This window comes from Megalops cyprinoides, chromosome 1 (assembly GCF_013368585.1).
Source record: "Megalops cyprinoides isolate fMegCyp1 chromosome 1, fMegCyp1.pri, whole genome shotgun sequence".
NCBI classification, from domain to species: domain Eukaryota; kingdom Metazoa; phylum Chordata; class Actinopteri; order Elopiformes; family Megalopidae; genus Megalops; species Megalops cyprinoides.
In genome coordinates this window covers 68492285-68517104 of record NC_050583.1, presented here as the reverse complement: position 1 = coordinate 68517104, position 24820 = coordinate 68492285, and the positions used below count along the sequence as shown (strand labels likewise).

At 41.7% G+C, this 24820-nt stretch overlaps 1 protein-coding gene across 2 annotated transcripts in view; it reads right to left on the bottom strand.

Annotated features, from left to right (window-relative positions):
- The window catches only part of LOC118790863 (spectrin beta chain, non-erythrocytic 1), a 95450-nt gene that overhangs the window by 44817 nt on the left and 25813 nt on the right, over positions 1-24820 (bottom strand). Inside the window, exon 2 of one of the 2 annotated variants that reach the window (XM_036547970.1) lies at positions 20158-20352. In XM_036547970.1, the coding sequence (XP_036403863.1) occupies positions 20158-20302 (145 nt within the window). In that variant the 5' untranslated portion in view covers positions 20303-20352. Of the gene's footprint in view, positions 1-7045; positions 7182-20157; positions 20353-24820 lie in introns of those variants that run through there. The other variant, XM_036547978.1, reaches the window with a different exon arrangement.

Genomic DNA, 24820 nt, shown 5'->3' with positions numbered 1-24820 from the left:
AGTGACCACTGGGGCTGAACCAGCAACTTCTTGTAGTTAAGGGTAAAGACTGCTTTCTCGATCTTGCCTTTAAATAAGTGCAGCTCGCTAATACATCTAATGAACCATACATAGCTAATAAACATGTCTGTGGATCATCCAGATGACTGAGTATTAACATACACAACATTCTTTACAGCTGAACCTTTAAATTCTATGGTACCATGGTTTTGTGGAGTGATGAATTAAGTGTTTTCTGCAGACATTTCTTCAAGTGTTTATTCAGAGTTTCTTAGGTTTGTCAGCCATAGGTCACAAACACAAGGCCTTGTCTTCCACAGTGCACAAAACATCATTCATCAATTCATTTAAGATATGTGATTTTTTACTGGGTGTCCTTGTCATAATACCAGCTTAATACCACCAGCTTCAGAGCAGGTCCATGGGTTGGTCCTGGAGTATAGGTGAATTTCTACCCCAGTAGGGTTGAAACTGAATAATGAATAATAACATAATAATCTCAACCAGTATGTCTGGCAACTGTAAGGAGGGGCCATATGGAAAGTAAAAACTGCAGGTTGTGTTGGAAGTCCTACCACAACACAGAGTAAAACCAAGTCTGGTGTAGATTTGGCCTTTGGGGACTCCACTTTTCTTACACAATCTCTATGTGAATATACCTACATTTACAAACACTTCATACTTTGACAGGTCACAAATGCAACAAATTTCTACTCTGTCTACCTCAGCCATACTCTCAATTCATTCTGTGAAACTTCCCTTTCACTCAAACCATGTCCCATGGCTTATGACTGACCATAGAAATCAAACAGCTCCTCACTCCCCAGCTGAGGTTCAAAAGACAGTTTAATAAAAATGTAAATTAAAGTGCTTTGAAAATGTTTCTCTTCCAAACTACTATCCATATACCTTTACATAATATGACCGCCTATATCATATTTCTTAATCACCTGTGTTGAAGAATGCAACTATGTCATGACTATGCCTGATGGTGTTTTCTCATAGAAAACAGTAGAAAAATCCCAAAACACACTGATTTAACTGCATCGATGTCATTGTTTTTCAAAGAATAGTCTGATGAGCAGCACCTTGTTTGCCTGTGTTATACTGGTACAGGAAAATTATTAATACATATAAATACTTGACGAGGCCTATGGCTGGATAGCTGGACGCCCAGCACACAGAATGAGCTTGCTGATAAAATATGTCAGATTGAGACTGGTTCAATATTGAAACTGACAGTTAGATTAAATGACAGACTTTGGTCTGCTTTTTCTGCTTCCCAGAGTGAACATCATAAAGGGTTTAAATCTGCTGAGAGCAATCGGATACCTCTTGGGATCTTTCCCAGTGTCAGTGTTTGCAGTGCCAACATATTTCTTAATTTGCACCATCTTTCATCTAAGATATGTTAGAAGAGGAGACTATGTTAGAAGAGGAGACAGCCTTCACTTACACTGAACATGTCAGTATCAGTCATGGCTGTTTTTCTTTATAAACAGCCTGATTTTTTAACTGGTTTAGTGGTGTACTGTACCTTAGCTCAGGAGATTAAGACCATTAATTTAAGAAATCACAGACAAATAAATATCAATAGACCAGTAATAATCAGTCTAATTGTGAATCAGATCAAATTTGTTCAATAACCATTACAATTATAACCTTTAAAAAGAGACAGAAATAAGCATAGCCCCCAATCCACCCTCCACAGTGCATTCCACAATCTACTTCATGGATAAACACCCTTGATGTTTATGTCTGAGTGGTTTCAATGCTGGTGCTATAGCTAACTGAAAGTCTAGCTGGCTGAATTCATACTGAAAGCAAAAATCTGAAACAACGGCAACATAACTGATGAGTTTAATTTAGTTTTACATGTCTGATCTCTGATTGCAAGTTCCTGAAATTTATAGTATTTCTAAAAGCAACCTGCAGTGACTTTCTTTGCAATCAGAATGAAACTGTCTCATAGTTTTTCTGGCATCTAGATGAATAACTACACAGTTCAGCATGTGGATACCTCAACAAAATAGACAACTTTGTAAAATGCATGGCAAACAGTATATTATTTTTTGCGTGATTTTTGAACAGGCACCACGCTCACCACAGTGACCCGGAAGAGCTTAATATGAATGTAGACCCAATTTCCCACGACTCCCACGGACCTTACACTGTCTTGGCCACTGCTAAACAAAGCAGCCAAATCACCCAAATCAGATTTTTTTCAACCCAATCACTTGGCACTAACAAAATCTAATGATAGCACCCCACCAAGTCCTCACACCATCAAGCTGGGAACCATTTTTCTTTTGCTGTTGCTTTTCCTCACTCAGGGCTGCATAAAAGCCTGTTGTCAGCTCGAATTATTAATCACCATTTCCTGCATTCCTGAAGCAATTCTAAAGTCCATTCACTTTACTTTCCTCCTCTGTTTTATATAACCCAGCAGAGGCAGGATGGGGTGATGTTCCCATCGCTGTTTGGGGGAGACTCCGCTGCTGTGGAAAGTCAGGCAGACATGCAGTGCTGCGCGGAAGAGTAAATCAAACTCGTCAATGACGAGTACAGCCCACCCCACTGCTCCCTCTTCAAAGCATTCAAAGATGCTTTCAGTTTTGTGACTTTTTTCTTTCCGGAAAAAAGACATTCTTGCCAGCAGTGGAACAGAAGGTCATTGAGATGTGACGGCACAGATAGGTTGGCAGTGGGCTTGGGTGAGGCTGAGGCTCTCCTCTGGACAAAAGCGCTGCTTCAGTTTGGAGGCCCTGCAGTCCAGGCCCTGCATGGTAGGCCGCCTTTGTGCTGCAACCCGCATCCGATCCGGAAAGTCACACGCCTGGGTGAGTTCTGTTTGCCCGCCAGACCAGTCACATTCCATACGCATACAAAACTGTTTGACTTTTCCTCAATTTCTCTAGATCAGAGCTGTGACACAGACAGAGAAGATACAGACACAAACCAGCATACATACATTATAAATGTGCATGTACATGCACACACATCAACTCTATAAATACATGTGTGTATACCTGAACGGCAGCATCATCATCAGAGCTGTGTAAATTCAGGTTACCTGAATGTCCTCATGTACATCAGCACTTTTAACTAAATGAAAACCACACACACAATGTGCCAACAAAGCCTCCTTTCAGATGTGGGGAGCACAGGAGAAGGCTGCTGAATCTGTATCATCTCTGCATATGCTGCTGAACCAGCACTTTTCCAATGCCATTACACAAAATTCCTGTTGGTGGATTTCAGGCAGTGTGCTCGATGGGATGTGTTAACCACTATCAATGTCTTTATTTCTGAGATGTATCCTGAAGCAGGTTTTTGAAAGGTGGATTTCAAAAGTGAGGGACTGAGTGTCCCACATGGTTCTTCATTGTGTCCCTGTGTGTTGCTGCGTTTATCAGCAGAGCAGGGCGCCTCTCAGCCTAAAGACTCCCTCATTGTAGTCTGTAAGATGAGACTGCCCGTCTCAACGTCACCACATATGCCATCATCCCTTAGATATGCCTGTCCTTAAACATATATGGTTTTGCATGTGCTAATAAGAAGCTGATGGTGACTGTGCAGAAGTGAGGCAATGCTGCAGTCACCTTACCACTTCACATGAACTCCACTCACCCTGAGATTCTGCTACAGGAGCATGTACTTAGCTAGTGCGTGATGCATAAGCTACAGTTACAGCAGAGGGCCTTCCAACACTAACGCACTCTGTTGTTTGGCTGAAGCTATCAATGTCTTTGTGGCCATACTTTTTAAAACACCTCAAATTCAGGTTGAAGTCTAAAAATACGAAAAATACGAAAAAGTACAAGGACTGGTAAGTACTTCGTACTGTTTTGCTTCCTGTGACAACAGTGGTTATGAAGAGGGTGAGTGAGTGTCATGATCATCTTCTAGGGTGAATATGGTACCACTTAAGATATGTATCTTATTAGATACCATCATCAGATACGTGTGTGCATCCACAAAGAGAGATGGTAAGTGCAGCCAGCTAAAATGCTATTTTACCCAAAAGTCATCCACATTTATTTATTTAATTAAATAAATAACAAAAACCTGAAGCTAAAATGAAAGTAAATGAAGTAAGTAAAAGACTTATCACTCAGCAGGGGGTATTGAAAGGACTACATGTTTATGGTGATAAAAATAAAATCGTAAAAAAATCGCTATTCCATCAATACTGTGAGGAGTTAAAATAAGACAGCATTAGAGAACATTAGAGAACAAGAGAACAGAAAATTAAGTATCTGGTGAGGGACATAAGCAACTATTCACCTTGGCCTACGCTTGATGCTTTGTGAACACATCACTTTATTGGCCTGTTGTGGGGAAGCACAGTTTAGCACGCCGCTCTGGTCTCCCCGGGTTTCTAAACCTCTGGTGACCCTCCCTAAATGCAGAATACCGCAGGAATTAAGTCATCCGCTGGGAACAAGAGAAAACAGTCACACTTCAGCCTTACGTTTATTCTCACAATATGGTAATCCACGTTAAGAGATCAGAGAGATGTTTTAATGACTGGTGTAAAACCAAAAAGTGCTTTTAATATCAGCAATAAAACATCGGCCACTTGACAAAAGACCAAGTTCCTTACACAGCAGCTACACAATGATGAGAACAAAAACACAATTAGTACAACTTGCATTGTGACAACTCAAGAACTTAACACTCTGCCATACTCATAAGAAGGCCTGAGGAAAAATATTCGAAAATAGATTCATAATTAATTCAGCTACATATAGAAATATAAACATGGATGCTTAGGCTTCATTTGAAAGCTGTTTTGGTAATCCACTGGAAAGCATTGGAACATAATACACTGACACTCTAGATGCAGGTTAAAGTGACAGGAAGCCTCCTTTTCTATCAAGCACATGGTACAGAACAGACCCACTGGCAGAACAATAAGGACACTGCACGTTAAAAGTGCCAGCATTTCTCCATAGCCACCACCAGTGCTGCTCCACACAATTGCTCAGGTCAAATTATGGCATCTTTTGTCCACGTGTTGACACAATGGCCTACAAAAGTAATGAAATGAATAGCTCTTGAGAGGAATTTTAAGTGGAATGTCAGATACTTCAGTCTTCTCACCATTATACAACTCCCTTTTTATTTTCCACGAACTCCCTGAACACGTAACGCCACACAAACTACAAACACTCAGAAGGAAATCCCTGAAATACAGCACATAGAAACAGAAGCAAACTGTTACTTTGTGACACTGACAGTGTGTCACTTTTCAAAAAGTACAGAGACAGACTCAGATTGTAAGCAAACACACCAGAGAGAAAAGGTCTGTTGCTCCCACCTGGCAAGTTTGCAATTTATTACATTATGATCAGGGGTGCACTTCACTGACCATGCTGTCTACTGGATAGACTAGTTGCCAGCTCACTCTAAATTATGTAAAGATGGAATTTTTTCCAGAATGGAGAGCAGTGAACCTCACAAGCTACTGCGATGATTGGTCACAATGACCCATTTTAATCATCAAACTGGGAAGACAAAGAAATTGCAAAGTTGGCTCATGACAGTAGTATTTCTGGTGCCATTGGTTAACTAGGCACTGTTGACATCCCCTCTCTTCAAAATGCTAATTAAGTCCTTGTGAGGTGTGAATGAAACAAAGGACTGACACATTTGCTTTAGGCTCTGTTTAAAGTCATCCACCCCAAACAGTGCTGCAAAAGCATCCCTGTTATTCAGGCCAAAGTCAGGAAGTGTGCATCATTCAAACTATCTACCAAAGTACTGAGACCAAGGCTGTGATTATGGCTTGTCATCAGAAGAAAACAAAGCATTCTAAACCCATTTGTACTAAAATACAGTGTCCTCATTCCATGAAATAAAACCCATACAGCAGTTGCTTGCTGCTTGCTCACTAATGAATTACTACGGATATAGATGCTTGATATAGATGCTTTTCTTGGTTTTCTGTGTTTTCCTCCATCATTCCAACTGTCTATTATGACGTTCCAGTCAGGGTTTAATACGCAAAGTAGTCACAAGTCTGTTTCACCACTAAAAAAACCCCTCACAGGGCTCATGTGTAAGAACCGTACTGTCAGTTCACACCAGATCACACCCTGCCCTTTATTGAAACCAGACCATGTTAAAATGGGATGGAGTGCTTGACACGGCCTCTGCTGGAGAGTATCATGAAAGGGAAGAGCTGATGGTGGTATGGTGTTCCCATACAGTCTAATTGCTGAGAACATTATTTCAAACAGGGGAAAGAGAATGGAGGGCTTGATGTGATGCACATGGTGGTTAGCACTCTCAAATGACATTCCACAAGGAGGGGGGAACACACAAAAAACACATCCCATTTCTGGCCCCCTCAGAAATCTCAAGGTGTCATCTGCACATGGTAGAGACTGGAAGGTACTGTCCCCAACCCTCCGATTCATAATTAATGCACCAGTGTGGATTATTAAAAGGAGCCATAAACAAGCACTCTTTTATGGTGCAATGTGCACACAAAGCAATGTCAAAGCCCCTCTCCCCACCCCCAAATTCAAAGGCACCCAGAAAATGCAACATTTACTGAGGAGGATCATGTCCCCTCCCAAATTCTTCTCCTGCTATTGTTGTCTATGAGTAACCAATCAGGGGCTAGTCATGATATAAGCATTTGGGAGTGGGAGAGGGGGTGGGGGTGAAAGTCAACAGGAGCCTGTGTCTGATGTGCACCTCTTTCTGAAACCACCACTCCTCTCCTGCTGCTATCCAACATCTCACCTCAAATATTACTCCAATGAAACCCTGGATTCAGCCCATCCTGAACCAATAGCTGCTACACCAGATGTGTCATATTCTCATCATTTCTCTTTCTCCCTTTTGAGACTAAGGGGGCTGTTCTGAATTTATGACAAAAAACAAGGACAGAGAAATCCAACTCAGTTGCTCCCCCATCCAGTGTTTCTTTACAAAACACTGGAATTAACACACAACACAGAAGCTGTCCACTGGGCTGGCTGCCACTACAAAGCATAGCAACGTTTATAAACAAAAGGCTTCCAGCCCTTACCTTGCAGCTGCTTAAAGCGCCCCTCCAACTGGTTGTAGTTGAAAGCCACCTGAGTGGAGTAACCTGGAACAGGGCCAGGATCTGGGCCAGGGGAGAGGGGTCCGGACATGCTAGATGCCCGCTCCAGTTCCATCATCCCAACTGAATCAGCTCAGGAACTCCAAACAACAGGAAACAAAAACCGGGGGAGGAGGAATCCAATGTGCAGATATTGTACCCTCAGCCTATACAAACATCCAGCTCAAAGGAGCAAAATGACTTCTTCTACAAGGAAGGGGAGTCCAGTAAGCTCCAGCCCAGCTCGGGGTCTTCACTAGCAGCCGTAGCCTACTGCATGCAGTGGGCTCCGATTCAGAACAGCAGCATGCCTCTCCTTGATTGTTCCGTCTTCCCTCCTCCTCATTCAAAACAGACTCCGCACACACCCCTCCAGCCAGCAAGGGGGATAGCAAAGTCACAGGAGCACAAGTTACAGAGATGTCCCTCCAGACATCTAGAACAAGGAGTCCCTTGCTTGTATCAGCACAGCACAGCTAGAGAATGAGTGGAACTACCAAACTGTGCAATTCTGGACTGAATGAACAGATATTCAGACACAGCACACCTTTCACAAACCTTTGTGGGGAGGGAGGGGGGTGTAATTTAATCAGTAGCCAGTCAGTGCTCATGTATTTAGTGGTGATGTCACTGTCTCATTACCATGAGGAACGGTGGGCAGGAGAGAGGGAGGAGGAAGTGGGCCATACCAAATCTGGTGAGAGGGGGATCCTGGCCAGAATATTCACTATTTCCCATGATCATTGTTCATTTAAACGAAAACAATCACTGCAAACATTTAATACACAACCATCAAGAGGTAACCTTAACCAAATTCCTTCCTAAATTTTCCCTGCAGCGTCCTGCTTTCTGAAAACTTGACAGATATCCCCACATTCCTTTTAGCAAGTGTTTAATCCATGTAAAAAAAAAAAAGCAATGGCTTTTGAACAGTCTCTCCTCCCAGACAAAGCGGAATTACATTCTCTTGTGGAGAGCCCAAAGTAGTGGAAAACTCTCAGATTACAATCAAAAGAAAGTGAGAGAGTGCCCTTCTTAACGCATGGACTTCAGGAACCTCCTGTGTAATCTCTCATTGCTTTTCTCTGCAAGCCAAAAGCACAGACTGGATGAATTCATCGCACTTTCTCTGTCAGCTGTCTTAAAGAGGCAGTGGTTTTATTTAAGAGGTAAAATAAGACACATTTGTCAAATACTGCTGACATTCTTGATATGTGCTTGTCTTTGGGCTCTTAAATGGAGTGCTGTTGATTATTCTGGGTCTGTAAAATGCTTAAGCATAAACCCATTATTTTTCTGATGATACACAGAAACGTAATCTCCAGTCAGGGGAGCAAGAGAAGGGTGCTAAATTATTCACTAAGAGGACTGGCAGAATCATTTTTCAAAGATATGGATCAATGTAATCTTTCCTGAAATGTAATGTTCTTACATTCTGAATTTAGAGGCCTTTCACCAAGGTGTTTTACTGATAAACCTCATTCTTGTCACACTTCGCCAGTTGAGTGTTTGATACTGGTTTTATTTTAATATGTTGACATGGAACAAGTTCTATCCATATGCCACTCACAAAGAAGCACAATGCTTGCTTTGACTCTTCACAGCTTTGTTGCGGTGTGGTCTGCTGGAGATGTAGGTCATGCATCTATACTGTGAGAGCTCTGATGAAAACTGCACCTCATCTTGTACCTGCACCTGCACCTTCACCTTGACCTCAAAGCCCAAAGCCTTGTTGCTAAGCAATCTCCACAAGTTTCCAAAAACCTCCAACTGCTAAAATTACAGGAAGGATTTCCTTTTCCTGTTCTCACTGTTTTCCTCTACAAATCACAACTTACTACAGCTACAGAGGTACAGCTATACTAGTGCTATAGACTGTTCTGTCTTTTGATTTCTGATGGAAGGTATACACACACCAAAAATCAATAATCCTCTCCATCCTGTCTCTTGAGATACCCAAAGTCATGAAACATAAAGGGAGCTATTTATTTAATCATTTATGTTTTATGTTTTTTATAATCATTTCTAATCACTTATAATCATTCACCATTTATTTTTTTATAATTTATGGAATTATTTAATCATTTAATCAATGCATTTAAACTTTGTGCCCCTTATGATGCTGTATGTCTTCAGAATTTAAAAATCACAAGGCCTCCAATGCACTCCTGGTAACCAGCAAATGAAAATAAAAAACAATGTTGGGGATTTGTGAGAAGCCAGAGGAGGTTAGAGTGCAGTCACTGTGAAGGGTTCTTTGAACTACGAGCGCCTGTTTGTCTGTGTGGTCACACTGCCGATCACAAGGCCTCCATGCGCCTGCATCCCCCGGGCCATGTCTTTGCCCTCTCAGCCAGCCTCTTCATTTCTCTAAAGCTATTTCCCTTTAAAAAAGAGGAGAAAGTCTTGTGCTTTACCCACACCAAATATGCCTCCTATTATCGTTTCTTTGTGAAGGGAAGGAAGGAAAGAGAGAAGGAGGTAGGAAGGGAGGGAAGGACAATTTAAATCTCAGTCATGAAACCTCCAGGAAGCGAAGTCATTCAATACTATTTGACAGCCCTCCCTTCCTTGTCTATAAATAAAACTGTGCTGCAGAACTGTTGTAAATCACAGGGCCGGTAAAATCTGTAATGTCACAGAATAAATTTCTCTTCAAGGTTTATGCAGTTATTATTGACAGGCTTCTGATGATTTTAAACAACCTAAATTCTAAAAGTAAATACTCATTTGCTTTTCTAAAGTCACATCTGAAACCTAAATGAAGACATTTAGCAACTTACCAATTAAAACCAATTGTCTTTGTTTAACAAGTCCCATTTGTGATACTACCTCTGACTTCCCATTTCCTTGGTTGTCTTTGTATAAAATGCAGGTCTCAAGCTCTCAACAAAGAAGAAGAGGGAAGAAATAAATAAAGAAATAAGAATAATTAAAGAAGAAGAAGCAGGATACAAAGGCTCTGGTGTGTTGATCATGCCATATTTTTTGCCTTAGGCAGGAAGACACTTCCTAGCATGCTTGACAGACTGTGGCATGATAAGACTGAGCTACCTGGAGGTTGCTCCCTCTTTCAGGCACTCTTCCCTTCTTGAGGTGCTGTTCAGTGTGAAAAGCATGCAGGTGTTGAAGACAGGGTCAGAAAAGTGAGTGCTTCCTGTAAGCAGTTCTCATCTCAGTGCTTCCCTTGGCATTTCTAATGCAGCTATTCCATGCTTGTCTTATGAAAATTCCATGTGAGTATGCATAGGTGATAAACATTACAAAGACAAGGTTATTCTCTGTAAATGAGCCTGTGTGTGTCTATCTCAGGCCTAATCCATCTAATCCAGATGTTTGCATCCCATCCTTGGAAAACCTGAGCAATGATACACTGCAAGGTGATATGTGGGAACACTTCCAAGGATAAAGTGTTACAGATGCTTCTGAACCCCCAATCTGCACCCAAAAGCTGCTTAAACCTTGAGCCCCTCTCTCATTCTGGCTCTGAATCACTGGCAAAGGACTGCATTATCGCTAGGGTTAATCTAATTTGCAGGCTTTGTATTTGTTTCCTTTTTCACTTTATCATGTTACTGTCTTACCATGGGGTGCTGGTATTCAATGTGTTCTGTGCAGAAACTTCTGAAGCCACTGTGGTACATTTCACAGGAGGACTCTGCTTAACATTTAAATGAGGGTGGAATTCTTGCATGGATGCCTTTCATATCACATGTTCATTTTAAATGGCAACAGGAGAGAAATCTGTGGTCTGTTTGACTTCCTTTACTATTGTGAACATCAGAGAAGATTCAGATTGTTTGGAAGGTGCAAGTAAAGGAGCTCTGAGACTGGTTTCAGTTACACAAAGTACAGGACTGGTCTTGTAGAATGTGTCAATATCTTTCAAGGATCTCCAGACAAGCCATTTACCTCATCTGATACTTCTAGATTGTCTCCCCACTGTGATCCATTAAAAGCAGTCTGGGCAGATCAGCAGATTTGTACTGCAGTTTCATACCACCCCATGGCTGAGAATTCACACCGTGGGTGCACCCTATGTTCATATGGGCTTGGCCAACATTCCCCAAGAAGGCACTGGAATGCCCCCCCACACTAGGAACATGAGTTCCACTCCATGTTGTAAGCCCATGATGCTTTCATAGTTCACAATGATAATCACTGAAATGGATACAGACCCTCCTGAGAGGCTTTCAATAACCAAAAAGAGATGTAGTTGCAGAGCCCTACTGCCTATGAGACAGACAGGGGAGTGCAGTGGCCCATTTTTATGACTACAAGTAAAAGGGAGCAGATGTTTTTGTGGGTGTAGAAAGACACCATAAAACTGAGTTTGCGTTTATCATATGAAAAATCTCTGGAGGTAAATTTTCATAAAAGATCTCGACATGTCCTAAAAACATTTTTCTGTCCACAGGCATACGGTATTGTAGAACATACAATGGCTCTAGAAAGTCTACATACCCTTTCAAAATATCTTGTTTTTACTGTTTTGAGGCCTGAAAAGGAAACCAATTAAATCAGATTTTTTTCCACCATCATTTACACATTCTAAATTATGCCCAAAGTTAATTGATTTCACCTATAACCAACTGTATTGATTCTGATTAGTTCATGGTAAAAATCAGCTGCTACTGTAGGTTTTCTCAGCAGGTTTCCTTGTTTCTTAGTGTATGCCAGTGTAAGGAAACAACTATGAGTAACAAGGAGCTACCAAAACACCTCCAGGATCGAATTGTTGAAAAGTACCCTCTACAAAAAAGCTGAAGATGGGGAAGAATTTCACCTTACAGTATGACGATGAGCCAAAGCACACAGCCAAATCCACAGTGGTATGGCTGGAAAAAAGGAAGATCGATGTCCTGGAATGGCCCAATCAGAGTCCTGCTCATGAGCAGTCCCTTTGCAATTTAAGTTAATTCTAACTCTACTGCAAAAAAGAATGTGAGAAAATTGCAAAATCTAGATGTGAGAAGTTGGTAGAGACTTATCCAAACAGACTCACTGCAGTTATCAAAGCAAAAGGTGCTTCCACCAAGACTTACGCAACCAAGACATTCAAATTTTTTCTTTTTTAATACTTTTTTGGAAAAGGTGAGGGATTTGACTTTCACTCAGACATTGTTGGTTTTAATGTGTAAATTGAGATGAAAAATTTCTGTCTTCACTTGCCTTGATTTCAGCCTTTAGGACACCAAAAACAAGAACTTGTGAAAGGGTGTGTAGACTTTCTAGACTCACAACCTGAATTTCAGAACAAGCAGGTACTGAAACTGTTGAAGCACAGACCAATGATCTGGGAAAAATTAACCTGGATGATTTGGGGACTCACCCTTGCATCCTCATCCTTGCTCTGCTCTTCACATTGATGTACCATACTGTGTAATCACTAAAGAAAACCAGCGTCACTAAAGAAGTCAGTAAAGAAAAACAGCGTGATGTCCACGCAGTGCTTATAATGGGTCAACATTAAAGCATGCAGAATGGTGCTGAGTGTGTGATTATGCAGAACTGATTCAGTGCAAGCTAAAATGAACCAAAACAGGCAGCCTATGACAGACTACAGTATATGCTTTACAGATGCTGATGTAGCCAGCTGGCTCAGTAGAGCTGTTGCTGACAGTGGCAATGATCATCTTCAGCTTCAAACTGGGACTGGATATTAATCGTCCAAAGACACAAAGACATTTGAAAATGTCAGCACCAAGTTGGACAGATTTCTCTTTCAGTCTTGGTTGATACAAAAAAAAAAAAAAACAAAAAGGAAACTTAAACCAGTTCTTCAAGTGCTTCCTTTTGTCAATGTTGTGTTGCCTGGTTTGTATACAAAAATGATTGTTGGATATACTCTACAGTACCTTGAGGTAACTTAAGGCAAGGAGAAACTGGATACTGCTCAGTCCCTGAGGGGATAAACCTGTAGTCGAATGAAGGTGATTCTCTAAATTAGGCAGTTTGGTTTTATGTTTCCCTACCTATCAGGTAAACACAGTGGCCGCCTAATGAGCTCACCTGTTCTGAGAACCCCTTGACTGCCTTTCTTCTATATGCATTATTTATCCATTCACATTGATGTGATAGGCTCTGGCTTGAGTGACATTTGTCTGAGGCACTTCCCATATTTCCATTTTCCAACATTCATTAATGTAGGAAATGAGGAAAAAATGGCAAGCTACGTTTCTTATTACACTTTGCTATACATTGGCAAATTGTTAATTAAAGAGCAGCCACATCCCATAAAGGGCCTCTTCTTATGCAAGTAACAGATCTGTAAATTGAATCAAGCTTCTTTTTGACACACTATTGTAGATCGCTGTGGTGTAGTTATACATTCCATCCACCACTCACCTCCTGTACATTAGCATCTTCTACAGACAACGGGTGGTTTACATTATTTCTCTACTTTCACAGTCATTCCTACATTCCTGTAAATAATTAACCTCTTCAGACACAGTGCAGTGAAATTAAAGTGGCAGGCCTCACTAAAGCCGCTTTCACATATGAACTCCGGACAAAGTGCGGAGAATCAGGTCCGCAACTCGGCCGGAATTGCCCTTTCACACATGTAGCACACGACAGGAGATTGCCCGTGACAGACGCGTTCTCACCTACAGGAAATACTCCGGTTAGGTGAGGGGTGGGACCTGGGTAGAGCGTGCAGGAGGCAGGACATGACGCAAAAAGTACGTGGCAGAAATCGCAGTGGCTGTATTCGAAACCGCCTACTGCATACTGTGTACTGCGTACTACACAAGTATATGCTGTATACTGCATGCTATTTTTCAGTGTAGTACCCAGTATGCGACCATTAATAATTACATTTGTAGTATGTTACACTGTCGCTTGAAATCATTGTGAGTTTAGAAATGTCCAGATTTCCGAGTGGTATTTTCCAGTTAGATGCCACTTGCATTCTCACGAGTGAAAAGTATTGACGAGATCGCGAGTTGAAGTATTTTCAGTTTTTTTCTTTTCAATGTCTTACCTTTCGGTGGTACAGGTACATAATGTGGCACGGAGGAGGAGAAGGCGAACATAGCTATTGTACTTTCGGGTAGCCTATAAAAAAAATCACACATAGCCATCCGGTACACATAATTTATTATTAATTATAGATTTATTATAACAGGAAGGTAAGTTTTTGTTGTTCGCTATGTAATGATGTTCACCTATCTCACTATACCTATCACCATTACTTAGCTACAGCTTAGCTAGCTACTAACCAGATAATAAACTACTAACCAACGTTATTAATCATCATAAGAGACAAGTTTTGGCATTATAGCTATAGCTAACTATCTCTTTAATGATCATTGGACTCAAAATAGCATGTATTTGGACATATCCGCAATGTCAACAAAACAGTGGAAAGCAATGTACAGGCACGCGGAAAAGAGTACGAGGCAGATGTTTGTATTCTTCCGGTATCGCGCCAGTCACATAATAGAAACGTCATCAACACGCCCACTCGGTCGCGGTGGATTATCCAGAACGTTGCCTGCTCTATTTACACATGGGCTCACTCCGACATGAGACAGACCTTGTACTAGGGAGCTGGCAGAACGGTGTCCATCTCGTGACCAGTCCGACTGATTCGGACATTTGTGTTCTCACATACAGCTCCTCCGGCTAAGGGCCGGATATGTTCCGGCGTCCAGTGCATGTGTGAAAGGGGCTTAAGTAATCTTAAAGCATGAGAAACATATGAGAGACATTTCTCAAGGAAGATTCTATGATTGGTTTTGGAACTATGCTGACTGCTGACAAGTTCTTTTGTACTAATTAATGTAACTGTAGAGTTTTGTCAAAGTCACTTTGGTTGGAAGTAAAACAACAGCCCTATTGGAAGGCCTCTGAAATGGGCTTTTCAAGTGTTACCATGATATTCTGTTATGATGTCCTCCATGGGGTCACCACTGGCCAGAAAACACTGAAACATTCATGAGGAGATGCTTTTCATTTACAGTACACAAATACATTCTTGCAGTTCTTTCAAATTATTTACTGCTGACCTATGCCAGGGTAGGGCCTTTTGATAAAGCATCTGATTAATGTCTTAAAAAAAACAGGAATCTCTGAATCTGCAATTGTAAATGCTCTCTCACAAATGATGCTGAGAGAGTGGAATGTCATTGCCACAGCTATGTTAAACTCACATGTGGTCCACAAATGCTCAGAGAAAGAAGGATGAGACAGGACTTGGGTGACTGTTGTGGAGTACTACTATATTGAATAGCCAGCAGTTATATTCATGTAAGGTCAGCTCACTGTCACCCCATTAACTATGCCAGCGTCACTATGCAAAAGCTCTACTGGCAACTTAGCTGGCGCATAACCAGGTTTTTGGAGCCGGGTTTCATACTTCCTCCCCTGTTTTATTGCCACAAGTCAATGATTGTACAGTGTTAATAGAGTTGGTGAATTGCTGCCTTTTGCATCATGTGGGCAATGACGTTTACGTGTCAGACATACCACATAGTATTGCCAAACACAGAGCTCAAAAGTGATTCTCCTTGCACAGGTCTGAATACTCCCCATTATGATTTAGAACAACCACGGCAATGGCAACACAGATATTCCCTGCTTTCTCACATCATCTGTTACCACAGCTTCACATAGCCTCCTGCTCCTCCGTAACCATACCTCAAACAATCTCTGCATTTCTGGCATGGCAACACACCAGTGCACTTCCCTTAAGTGGCATCAGACACCAGTGTAAAAGCTCACCTGAGGACGACAACATGTTTTCGGTGGTGGCAAATTGCCAGCATGTTTGGTGTCACTGGATGCTGATGGGTATTATGAACTGCATTTTAGGAACATTTTTTAGAACACCTACACCCTTTGAATATACACTACACAAAATACTGAGAAAAGGAAAATCGTAACTCTTTTTCAACAATCCACACATGATGAAACAAGGTCTCAAGATATAATTACTCCAAAAACAACAACAACATGCTATGCTATGATATTAAATTTTCATTTTTGGCACCCACTGCGCCGTCTTCAAATTTGGAGAGATATGTGCATCTTCATCACTTCATACTAGCTTTTCAGTTTTTCTGCACCTAACCACTGTGTGGGCCTTCAAAGTTATTTTCAATAGGATCCATTAATTGATCTTGTTCAGGACTTGAATATAAACTACCAACTAATGATATCCAACAGCTAAAGTATAGCAGCACTAAACACTCCATTCAAAAGCTGCCAGGTAAAGAGCAATTCTCAAAGTATTACAAAGAAGAAAAATGTCAACTTCCAGGCTCATGTTTAACACACCCAATAAACTGTCTAGGACTAGCAAACTGCTCTCCTGATCATGGTAATTACTTATGATCTGAGCATGCAATGAACTCAGAAAAAGGGATCCACAATGCAGTGTCCCTTTAACGTGTTATCAGCTACCGCCTCTTGCATATTTAAAGGATATGTAAATAATTCAGGTGCTTAAGTTTCCTGGGTGGAACACTAGCACATCGCCCTACAACCTACTGCACCTCCTGGGCTCAGAAACACACTGCAGCTACGGATACTGCAGACGACTCATCTATAATTCAGTGATGGGGCTTCACCAAGATTTGGTGATCTGGTTTCGTGACGCAAACAAAATGAAAAATGTCACTGAAATGGAATAATGTTACGATTGCAACATATATACACATTTTATTTTGCTTATTTTGATTTTGCTCCTCCAGGTTATATGGGAATTAAGGTAAAAAAAAGGGGAAAGACAAGCACACAAGTTTGCATGTTTGTTTCTGCCCATGAACAGACTGGCAGAAATATCTGTTCTGCTAGCATTATACCAACCAGGAAAGAAGGAAAGAAACTGGGGGAAATTGAGGGCTCCACTGTAGCTCCCAGTAAAGCACATGTTACTATCTGAGTTGCACCTCACCTAGAAAGTCTCAATAGCCAGACGATGAAAAACATCAACTTAGAATGAAATACAAATATTGTTTTAGAGTTAAGCTGTGTTTTACTGAAACTCTCTGAGGATTACAGGAATGTGGGCCATGTACAAGTTTAGAGCACCCCAAGACTTGAGCAAAATCTATGGGAAATGCAATCATGTGTGTAATGCACCCTAGCTGATCCTTGGTTGGGGGCCAGCACACTGTTCCCGTCATTGGTGGGGGCACCCACGGCCCTTCTTCATGTATCACTGCCCTCCATCTCCGCTCCAACAGACTGTGTGCATCAGACGTAGTGGATATTGGTGGAGAGAGAAACGAAGGAGGTTGGGAGGCCCGAAGAGGCAGTGCCTTTGAGCCAGGGCCTCCCAACCTGCCACATGGTTTGCATTAGTACATGCACTGACTGTTCGCAGGGATACAAAGACACCGCACCACTGGGACTTCGCTGTACGGTAATGTTACATAGCATTTCCTTCTTCATCTGATTGGAGTCACAATGGCCTGAAGAAGAAATGGCCTGCTGTGATCCAGGTAGGGTTCCAACGCACGGGGGAGGATGGGCCAAGACAGACAGACCTCCTGATAAGAACTGACTCACTTTCTTCAGAACAGCAATAGACATGGCTCTAAGTAAACAACATAACATAGATTTCACAGAGTCATAGGTTAATTTCTGCTAAGAAAATAATCATCAATATCTGAGATGCTGACTATTCCCCCGAAGTGTTAATAAAACATCCAACAGATATACTGTATATCCACTGTGCACTTTAAATTGCACAAGTTTTTCTTTATATTTAAAATGTCTTCTCCCACAATTTTGTTGCACCCCAATGACAATAAAGTCTATTCTGATTCTATTCTGATTCTGATATAATTGTTTTATTAGAAATGACATTAAAATTACATGATGCCATGGCAACGTAATGTAAACACCAAGCGTAGCGCGTGCTTGAACACATAGGGCTCAGGGAACTTCACGCTTCCTGTTTTTCCTCGCCACACAGCAGCGGTGCAGCTTAGGCCTCCCCTCCAGTGGTCTAGCATGTAGGAGAGCACAGTCATGTGAAGGGAGGGATGCTTCGAGGAATGCAGAGCTTTACTCCGCTTTTCTCCTCAAAACAATCAGTGGTTTCTATTCAACGGCTTGGGAAAAAGAAGGGCTTTGCATGTTGCAGCACTCTTGCTATGGGTAATTACTCCAGCAGTTTCCCTGAGTAGGCTGGGTGCTGAGAGCAGTGCTGTCTTCAGAAAATGGGAGCCATCTCTGATTGAAGCTCCCTTTGTTCCTTATCCCCACCTTGGTCCATTGTGGCTCTAATGTGAGCTTTGCAGACGACCACCCCACCCCCACCACATTGCAGACAATAGGCTACATCACTCTGTCCTCATCAGAGGTGTGAAGCTGCCACTGTCTGTCACCCATGATGGGCATACAGGGAAGTAACCAGTGGCAAACACCAGCACCTCTATTAGTCCTGTGCTGTTTCCCAAAGTCCCCCGGGGTCAGGGGCTCCAAATCATTTGTGAGGTGAGACTATGAAACAGACCCTTCCCGTCTAATCTCATTACAAAAGCTACAACCTGAGGCAGGTAGGTTATATGTGATAATTATATGTGATACGTGATAATTCAAAAAAATTGCAAATTTGATTCAAGTATTGTTAACTATCATAGTACCTTTTAGCATGGCATTATCTGACATTTTTTGTCTTGGTATGAGACGCACCAATGAAAACAAATCTGGAAATCCTTCCCTTGCTTTCTTCTGTGGTACTTGCAATGAACACTGAATGACTACTGCCAAGGCTAAAGTAGCCCCAATGCCCTCAAGGCAGAAGTATGTGTTCCATAATGAATTCAGGCAAAATAAAACTGGGCAATAGTCACAATGACAATATGGCAGTCTCAATGTGACCAACTACTGTTATAACTCTAGTTAACAACCACAATTCATTTTGATCCAAAGTAGCCCAGGTTCTTAGTTTCATTTGTTCAACAAGTTTGATATCCTGAAGCCGCGACTGTCATGTACTAATTACTTGAGAAATTAATAAAATGAAGAAACCCTTAAGTCTCTTATAGCCTCTTAGGCATCCATTTTAGGTACACTATACATGCAAATGTGTCACATTGCAACAATTCACCTCCTTTTGAAGGACTGTAAAATGCCTACACACTCACATGGCTCTGTAATACTTAGGGAGTAGTAGTAAAAGCCTTAATGAAAACGCTTTCTGCTTCCGTGAAACATCAGCACTGTTCCATTGAAAAAGAAATGTTATAGTAAATTGCACAATATATTGTAAAATATTTTCTATGATGCAAGTACACTTGTAAGTCGCTTTGGATAAAAACATCTGCCAAATGAATAAATGTAAATGTAAGTGTAAATCAATATGTTGGCTGACACTGATTTTTCATGAAAGCTATGGTATTGCACTACCCCTTCCATTTCAGCTCTTTATTTCCAGCACTGATGGAGGAGACCACAGGAAGTACAGAGCATCACAGTTCTTGGAAACCATACGTACATATTGATTGGATTCACTTGGGGCATCCATTAGGCAACACAGGATACCCAACCACTGGCTGATCTATAAGAATGGATATCACAAGTCCATCTCAACTTAACCTTCCAGAAAATGTTCCTACTCAGAAATATTAGTTAAGATGTCTGCCAAAGCATTTCAAATTAATCAATCAGAAGAGCATTTAAGATTGATGAAACGCCTCATGTACAATAGTACATACATACATTTTGATGTCATCAGCATTGCAGAGAACTGAGTATTCCTCAACTGACTATTACTCAATGGCATGTGTTCACTCACCCTGCATTAATCCAACACTCTCTCTGAACATGCTAATCCCCATCCTCTGGACCAGTGCCAACAATGTTAACCTTTGAGCAAAGTGCATCCACTTGCGATTAACCTGCTTATAAGTCTTGAGGAATGTGTGTACAGAATTATTACACTCGGTTGCACAGTATTTGGACAGGCCCTCTTGGCTTTTTCTCTCCAAATCTTCTCTGTATTTGTCTACCACTGCGATTATTAGTAACCACACAAAACAGTAGTGTGTAGAAGGGGTGCAGCAAGAGCCTGTTTCAGATTCCCCCATATTTTGTACCTGCCAGGGCCTTGATGCGGGAGCGCTCAAACAACCGGGCAGAGCTGTTCTCGTTGTCCCAGTCGTCATCCCACCGATTGTTGACGTCGCTGCTGTACTGCTGCTGAATCTCCATGTGGTCGTACTCTGCGGCTACTGTCGTCATCCTAACCCTTCACCAATCACACTTCGTCATCAGCTTCTTCTCATGAAGCCCTGAAGGCAAAGAAAAGAGGACAGTGCTTCTGTCATCACCTCTCTCCAAAGATCACATGTTGCTGTCAGAAGAAATGTTAGAAGGAATGGGACTCATAATGGTGGAGAGACAGATACAGATGACAGACGGACAGATACCAGTTTTGACCTTGGTTTTGGTTTACTGAAAGAATCCAAACAAAGTTTACTTTATAGTTCTCTTTATAATTGCTTTTATGTTATCACAGGCACAGCTGATATGAAATAAATAAAAAACTTGTTTGTGGTTTCTCCCCAATTTTTTTCACTTCTGACTGAAGTGTGTTAAGAGGCTAGGTGTTCAGACACTGTTCCAAAATATTTTCATGAAACACAGCCCCACCCTCTGGGGAATCAAGAGAACTGGTCCCAGCACATTCACTGGGACAAACCAGTGCTGTGGCTCCATCTGTAGGACACAGTGCATAAAGACAAGATAAAAATATTAGATATGGTTATACAAAAAGCTTGCTTACTGCATTCAGAGCCTTTTGGAGCATGGGGCCATCTTCCATGGTTAAAACAGCTGTCCTTTTTATCTTGTAGCTTTACTTATTTTCTTAACATCCAGTTTACATCTTTAATATGCGTAATTCCTTACTGAGGGCAAAGAAGCTGAAATTTGCATTGCAGCCTTGTAAAATGAGCATTTACAGAAGAGTGAAACTGAAGTTTAATTGAATTTATTCACATTACACATTGTCCTCACTTTCTGAATGTGCATAATCTTTCTTATGACATATGCTGCTTCAAAGTATTATAGCAGTGTTTATATTCACAAGACTCACCTTGTATACATACAAGTCACATTTGTTAGCTAATACTGAACAGATAAGCCACCAAGTGTTTTTCAACAGCCTTTTTAGACTACCTGGACCATATTATGAAGGACAGTGACCTCTGGATGAGTGCTTCACTTTTTAGGGGAACATTTTCAAGAAGAGTCACTTCTAAATCTCATGACAACACAACACTATACCAAAGCACCAGATAAACCCTCAAAAACTGGTTTGCCTTTTTCCTTATTCAGGAAAAAAATAAGGACTGATCATCTAAAGAACCATACTCATCAGTGGAACAATAACAATATCTCTTATAATGTTCTGAGCCACCATGTCCTTTCCACAACACCTCCCAAGAAGCATATGGCCTCCACATCAAATCTACCTATAATAAGTGCAATCTTGTGATGATCTTCAGCAACATAAAATTCACAAAGAGTTGCAGACGTCTCTGGCTGCCTGCTGGCATGACTTGAACTCAGAAGCGTGGCTGTTCTGCCAAAGCATTACGGAAATTCCCTCCTCCCCCTTCCTATTTGCTGCAGTCATATTAGCGGCTAGCCTCCTTAATTGAAATCAGCTCAATACGTTTAAATGGATCAGTCGAGCGCCACTGGTGAGCTCAGCAAATGCTTTGTGTGGAGCCTTCTGTTCAGTGAAAGCCAGAGTCAGCACTGTGACTTGACAGTGGCGAGCACGGAGGAGCCACTTGAACACAGACACAGTGGCATTGTGACGCCCGTGAACATGCACCAAGTGGAATTGTTCGGTGCAGAGTGAGGAAAACACGATTCTCTTTGTGCCTGGTCTATTGCTTGCAGTCCATGTTCGAGTTCAAGAAGCTGGAGTTGCTAATTGCTACCAGAAGTCTAAGATGTATAAAATAAAGCCTGCGGTTTCCTCCTGTGGGAGTTTTTTCTTTTTTCTTTCTATTTTTTTTTTCCACCTCCAGCACTATAAACAGCCATTTTTGTCACTATTTTCCATTGGCTCTCGTGAAGTGAGTGCCCCATTAAAAGAAACCCTGGAGATGACAGGGTACGCCACTGCCCTTCAGGTTACATTGTGCATTAACTCGTTCTGCACCAAAACGGATTAACGAGCTTCCAAGTCTCATATCACTGGGCTAAAAATAAACCTGATGCCAGGACCATTTCTATACGCCGAGCAGCAGCCGGGTTTAGATAATGTGAGCTCAAGCAGAAAAGATGGCTGAAGCCAAGAAGAAATGGTCTAAAAATACAGCACGGGACCTCGAGAGGAGAGCTGCAAAGTACATGACGAAGAGCAAACATGGAAATTGCAACTATGTAGAGTGGAGCAAAACACTGGGTTAAAGGACAATGTACAGACAAACAAAGGCAAAAACAGGATAACAGTATTGATTGACAAAATCTAATCATAACACATTAAACAGAAAAAAGCCTGATACAGTACAGTAACAATTGGTGGTGGTGGTTGGGGGGGGTGATAGTATCATCTAGTGCTAGCAAATTATTGATTTTTTTCAGCCATCAATACTGTGAGGGATGCTGTTGTGTTTGCTCTGGATAATGACTATGTGTGTAAAATAAGAGCATAAGCATCATCAAGGGGTTAATTTCGCTTCAGCTACAGATTTCCTGACAAGGAATCATCTCCTGCCAAATGAAACCTGTACATTGATCCAATCTGAAAAGCAGTGCACCCATATGGGCTGTACCTCAGCATTAACAAGTTTGGCATGCCCAGGATGAATGCAACATTTTCCATGAAAGAGAGACCTTTCTTACCAGCTTCCTGACAAGAAGTCAAGCAATACAGACAGTGCTTTGCAAATCAGATGGACAGAGAGGGAGGCTTACCAGGATTTAGGACATAAAATACTGGTCTTTTGTGCACAAACGCTGGCTTTGTTTTGAGTCTAGTTAATAGCCAGGGTGCATGGTAATAAGCTGTCCAGTCAAAGAGCAGGAGAGCAAGAAGGCAGCTTCACCAAAGGTCCTATTTATAGCCCTTGTGGCGGCAAAGGGCATGTACTTACCCAGCAGTACTTGGGGCAGCACTGCAGTGAAAGGAAAGTAAACAGCAGCAGGGAGCATCGGAGGATATGGAGATGACTTTCTCAAACCTCTCCATCTGCTCACATGACCAAGGGCCCCAAAAACAGCAAGCCCTCAATCGTGGGGCCCAGCTGGGTACTAAGAATCAAAAAAACACCTATTCCGTTTCTTACATTCACATTTGTGCATCAATCGCTGAGGCCAATTTAGTCTCGGTGAGACATAACAACGTGTAATGGGAGCACCACCTCCCCATCTGGGAGCAGCAGCACCATTAAGATCTGAGTGTACCTGAGATGCAAGCTCTTTATCTTATTGAATCCTCCTGTAAATACTCCAGTGACCCCACTGCCTTTATCAAATACCTGTTTGCCACCTGAGCTAATCAATGCTAACTGCTGAGTTATTGTATATTAAACCTTTTTTCCCTTATTTGGCCCTTCAAGATAGCCTTGCTTTGTTTTTGACCTCAGTCTATACCGTGGATCACAGGCATGTACAGTGGCTTTGGAAAGTATTCAGACCTCCTCACTTTTTGCACACATTGTTGTGTAATAGAAAATCTACAATGGATTAAATGCATTCTTTTGTCCATCAGTATACACACATTAACTCATAATGACATAACAAAAACACTTTTTTTATTTTTACAAATTTATTAAAAATCAAAAACTGTTTGCTTTACTTGCATCCTGTTTGCTTTGATTATCATTCAGAGTCTCTAGAACTTGACTGGAGTCCACTTGTAGCAAATTGAATTGATTGGAAATGCTTTAGAAAGGAACATAACAATGTATATAAGGTCCCACAATTCATAGTGCATGTCGGACCAAAAACCAAGCCATGAAGACCAAGGAAATCTCTGTAGACCTCCTCAATCAAATTGGGCAAGTGTATAAAACCATTTCTAAAGCTTTGCATGTTCTCAGGAGCACAGTGGGCTTGTGAAATGGAACAAGTTTGGAACCACCAGAACTCTTCCTAGAGCTGGCCATCCGGCCAAGCTCAGTAATGAAGCAAGAAGGGCCTTTGTCAGGGAGATGACTAAGAACCCAATGGCCATTCTAACCTAGCTTCAGAAGTCCTCTGCAGATATGGGAGGACCTCCAAAGCACTCCGTCAATCAGGTCTTATGATAGAGTGGCTAGGCAGAAGCCACTCCTGACTAAAAGGCATATGAAAGTCCGCCTGGAGTTTGCCAAGCAGCACTTAAAGGACTCTGAATGCATGAGGAAAAAGATTCTCTGGTCTGATGAGACAAAAAATTAACTCTTTGGGTTGACCACAAAGTGCTACATCTGGCAACAGGTACTGCTCATCACCTGGCTAATATCATCCCTACAGTGAAGCATGGTGGTGGTAGCATCATACTATGGGGGCGCTTCTCAGCAGCAGTGGCAGGGAAACTGGTCAGACTTGAGGGAAGGATGAATGCAGCCAAATACAGAGAGGTCTTTGAGGAAAATCTGCTCCAGAATGCACACAATCTCAGGCTGGGGTGAACGTTCACCTTTCAGCAAGACAACGACCCAAAACATACAGTTTTGCCCAGCCAAAGTCTGAACTTTAACCCCATGCAACATCTGTGGAGAGACCTGAAGATGGCAGTTCACAGATGCTCCCCAT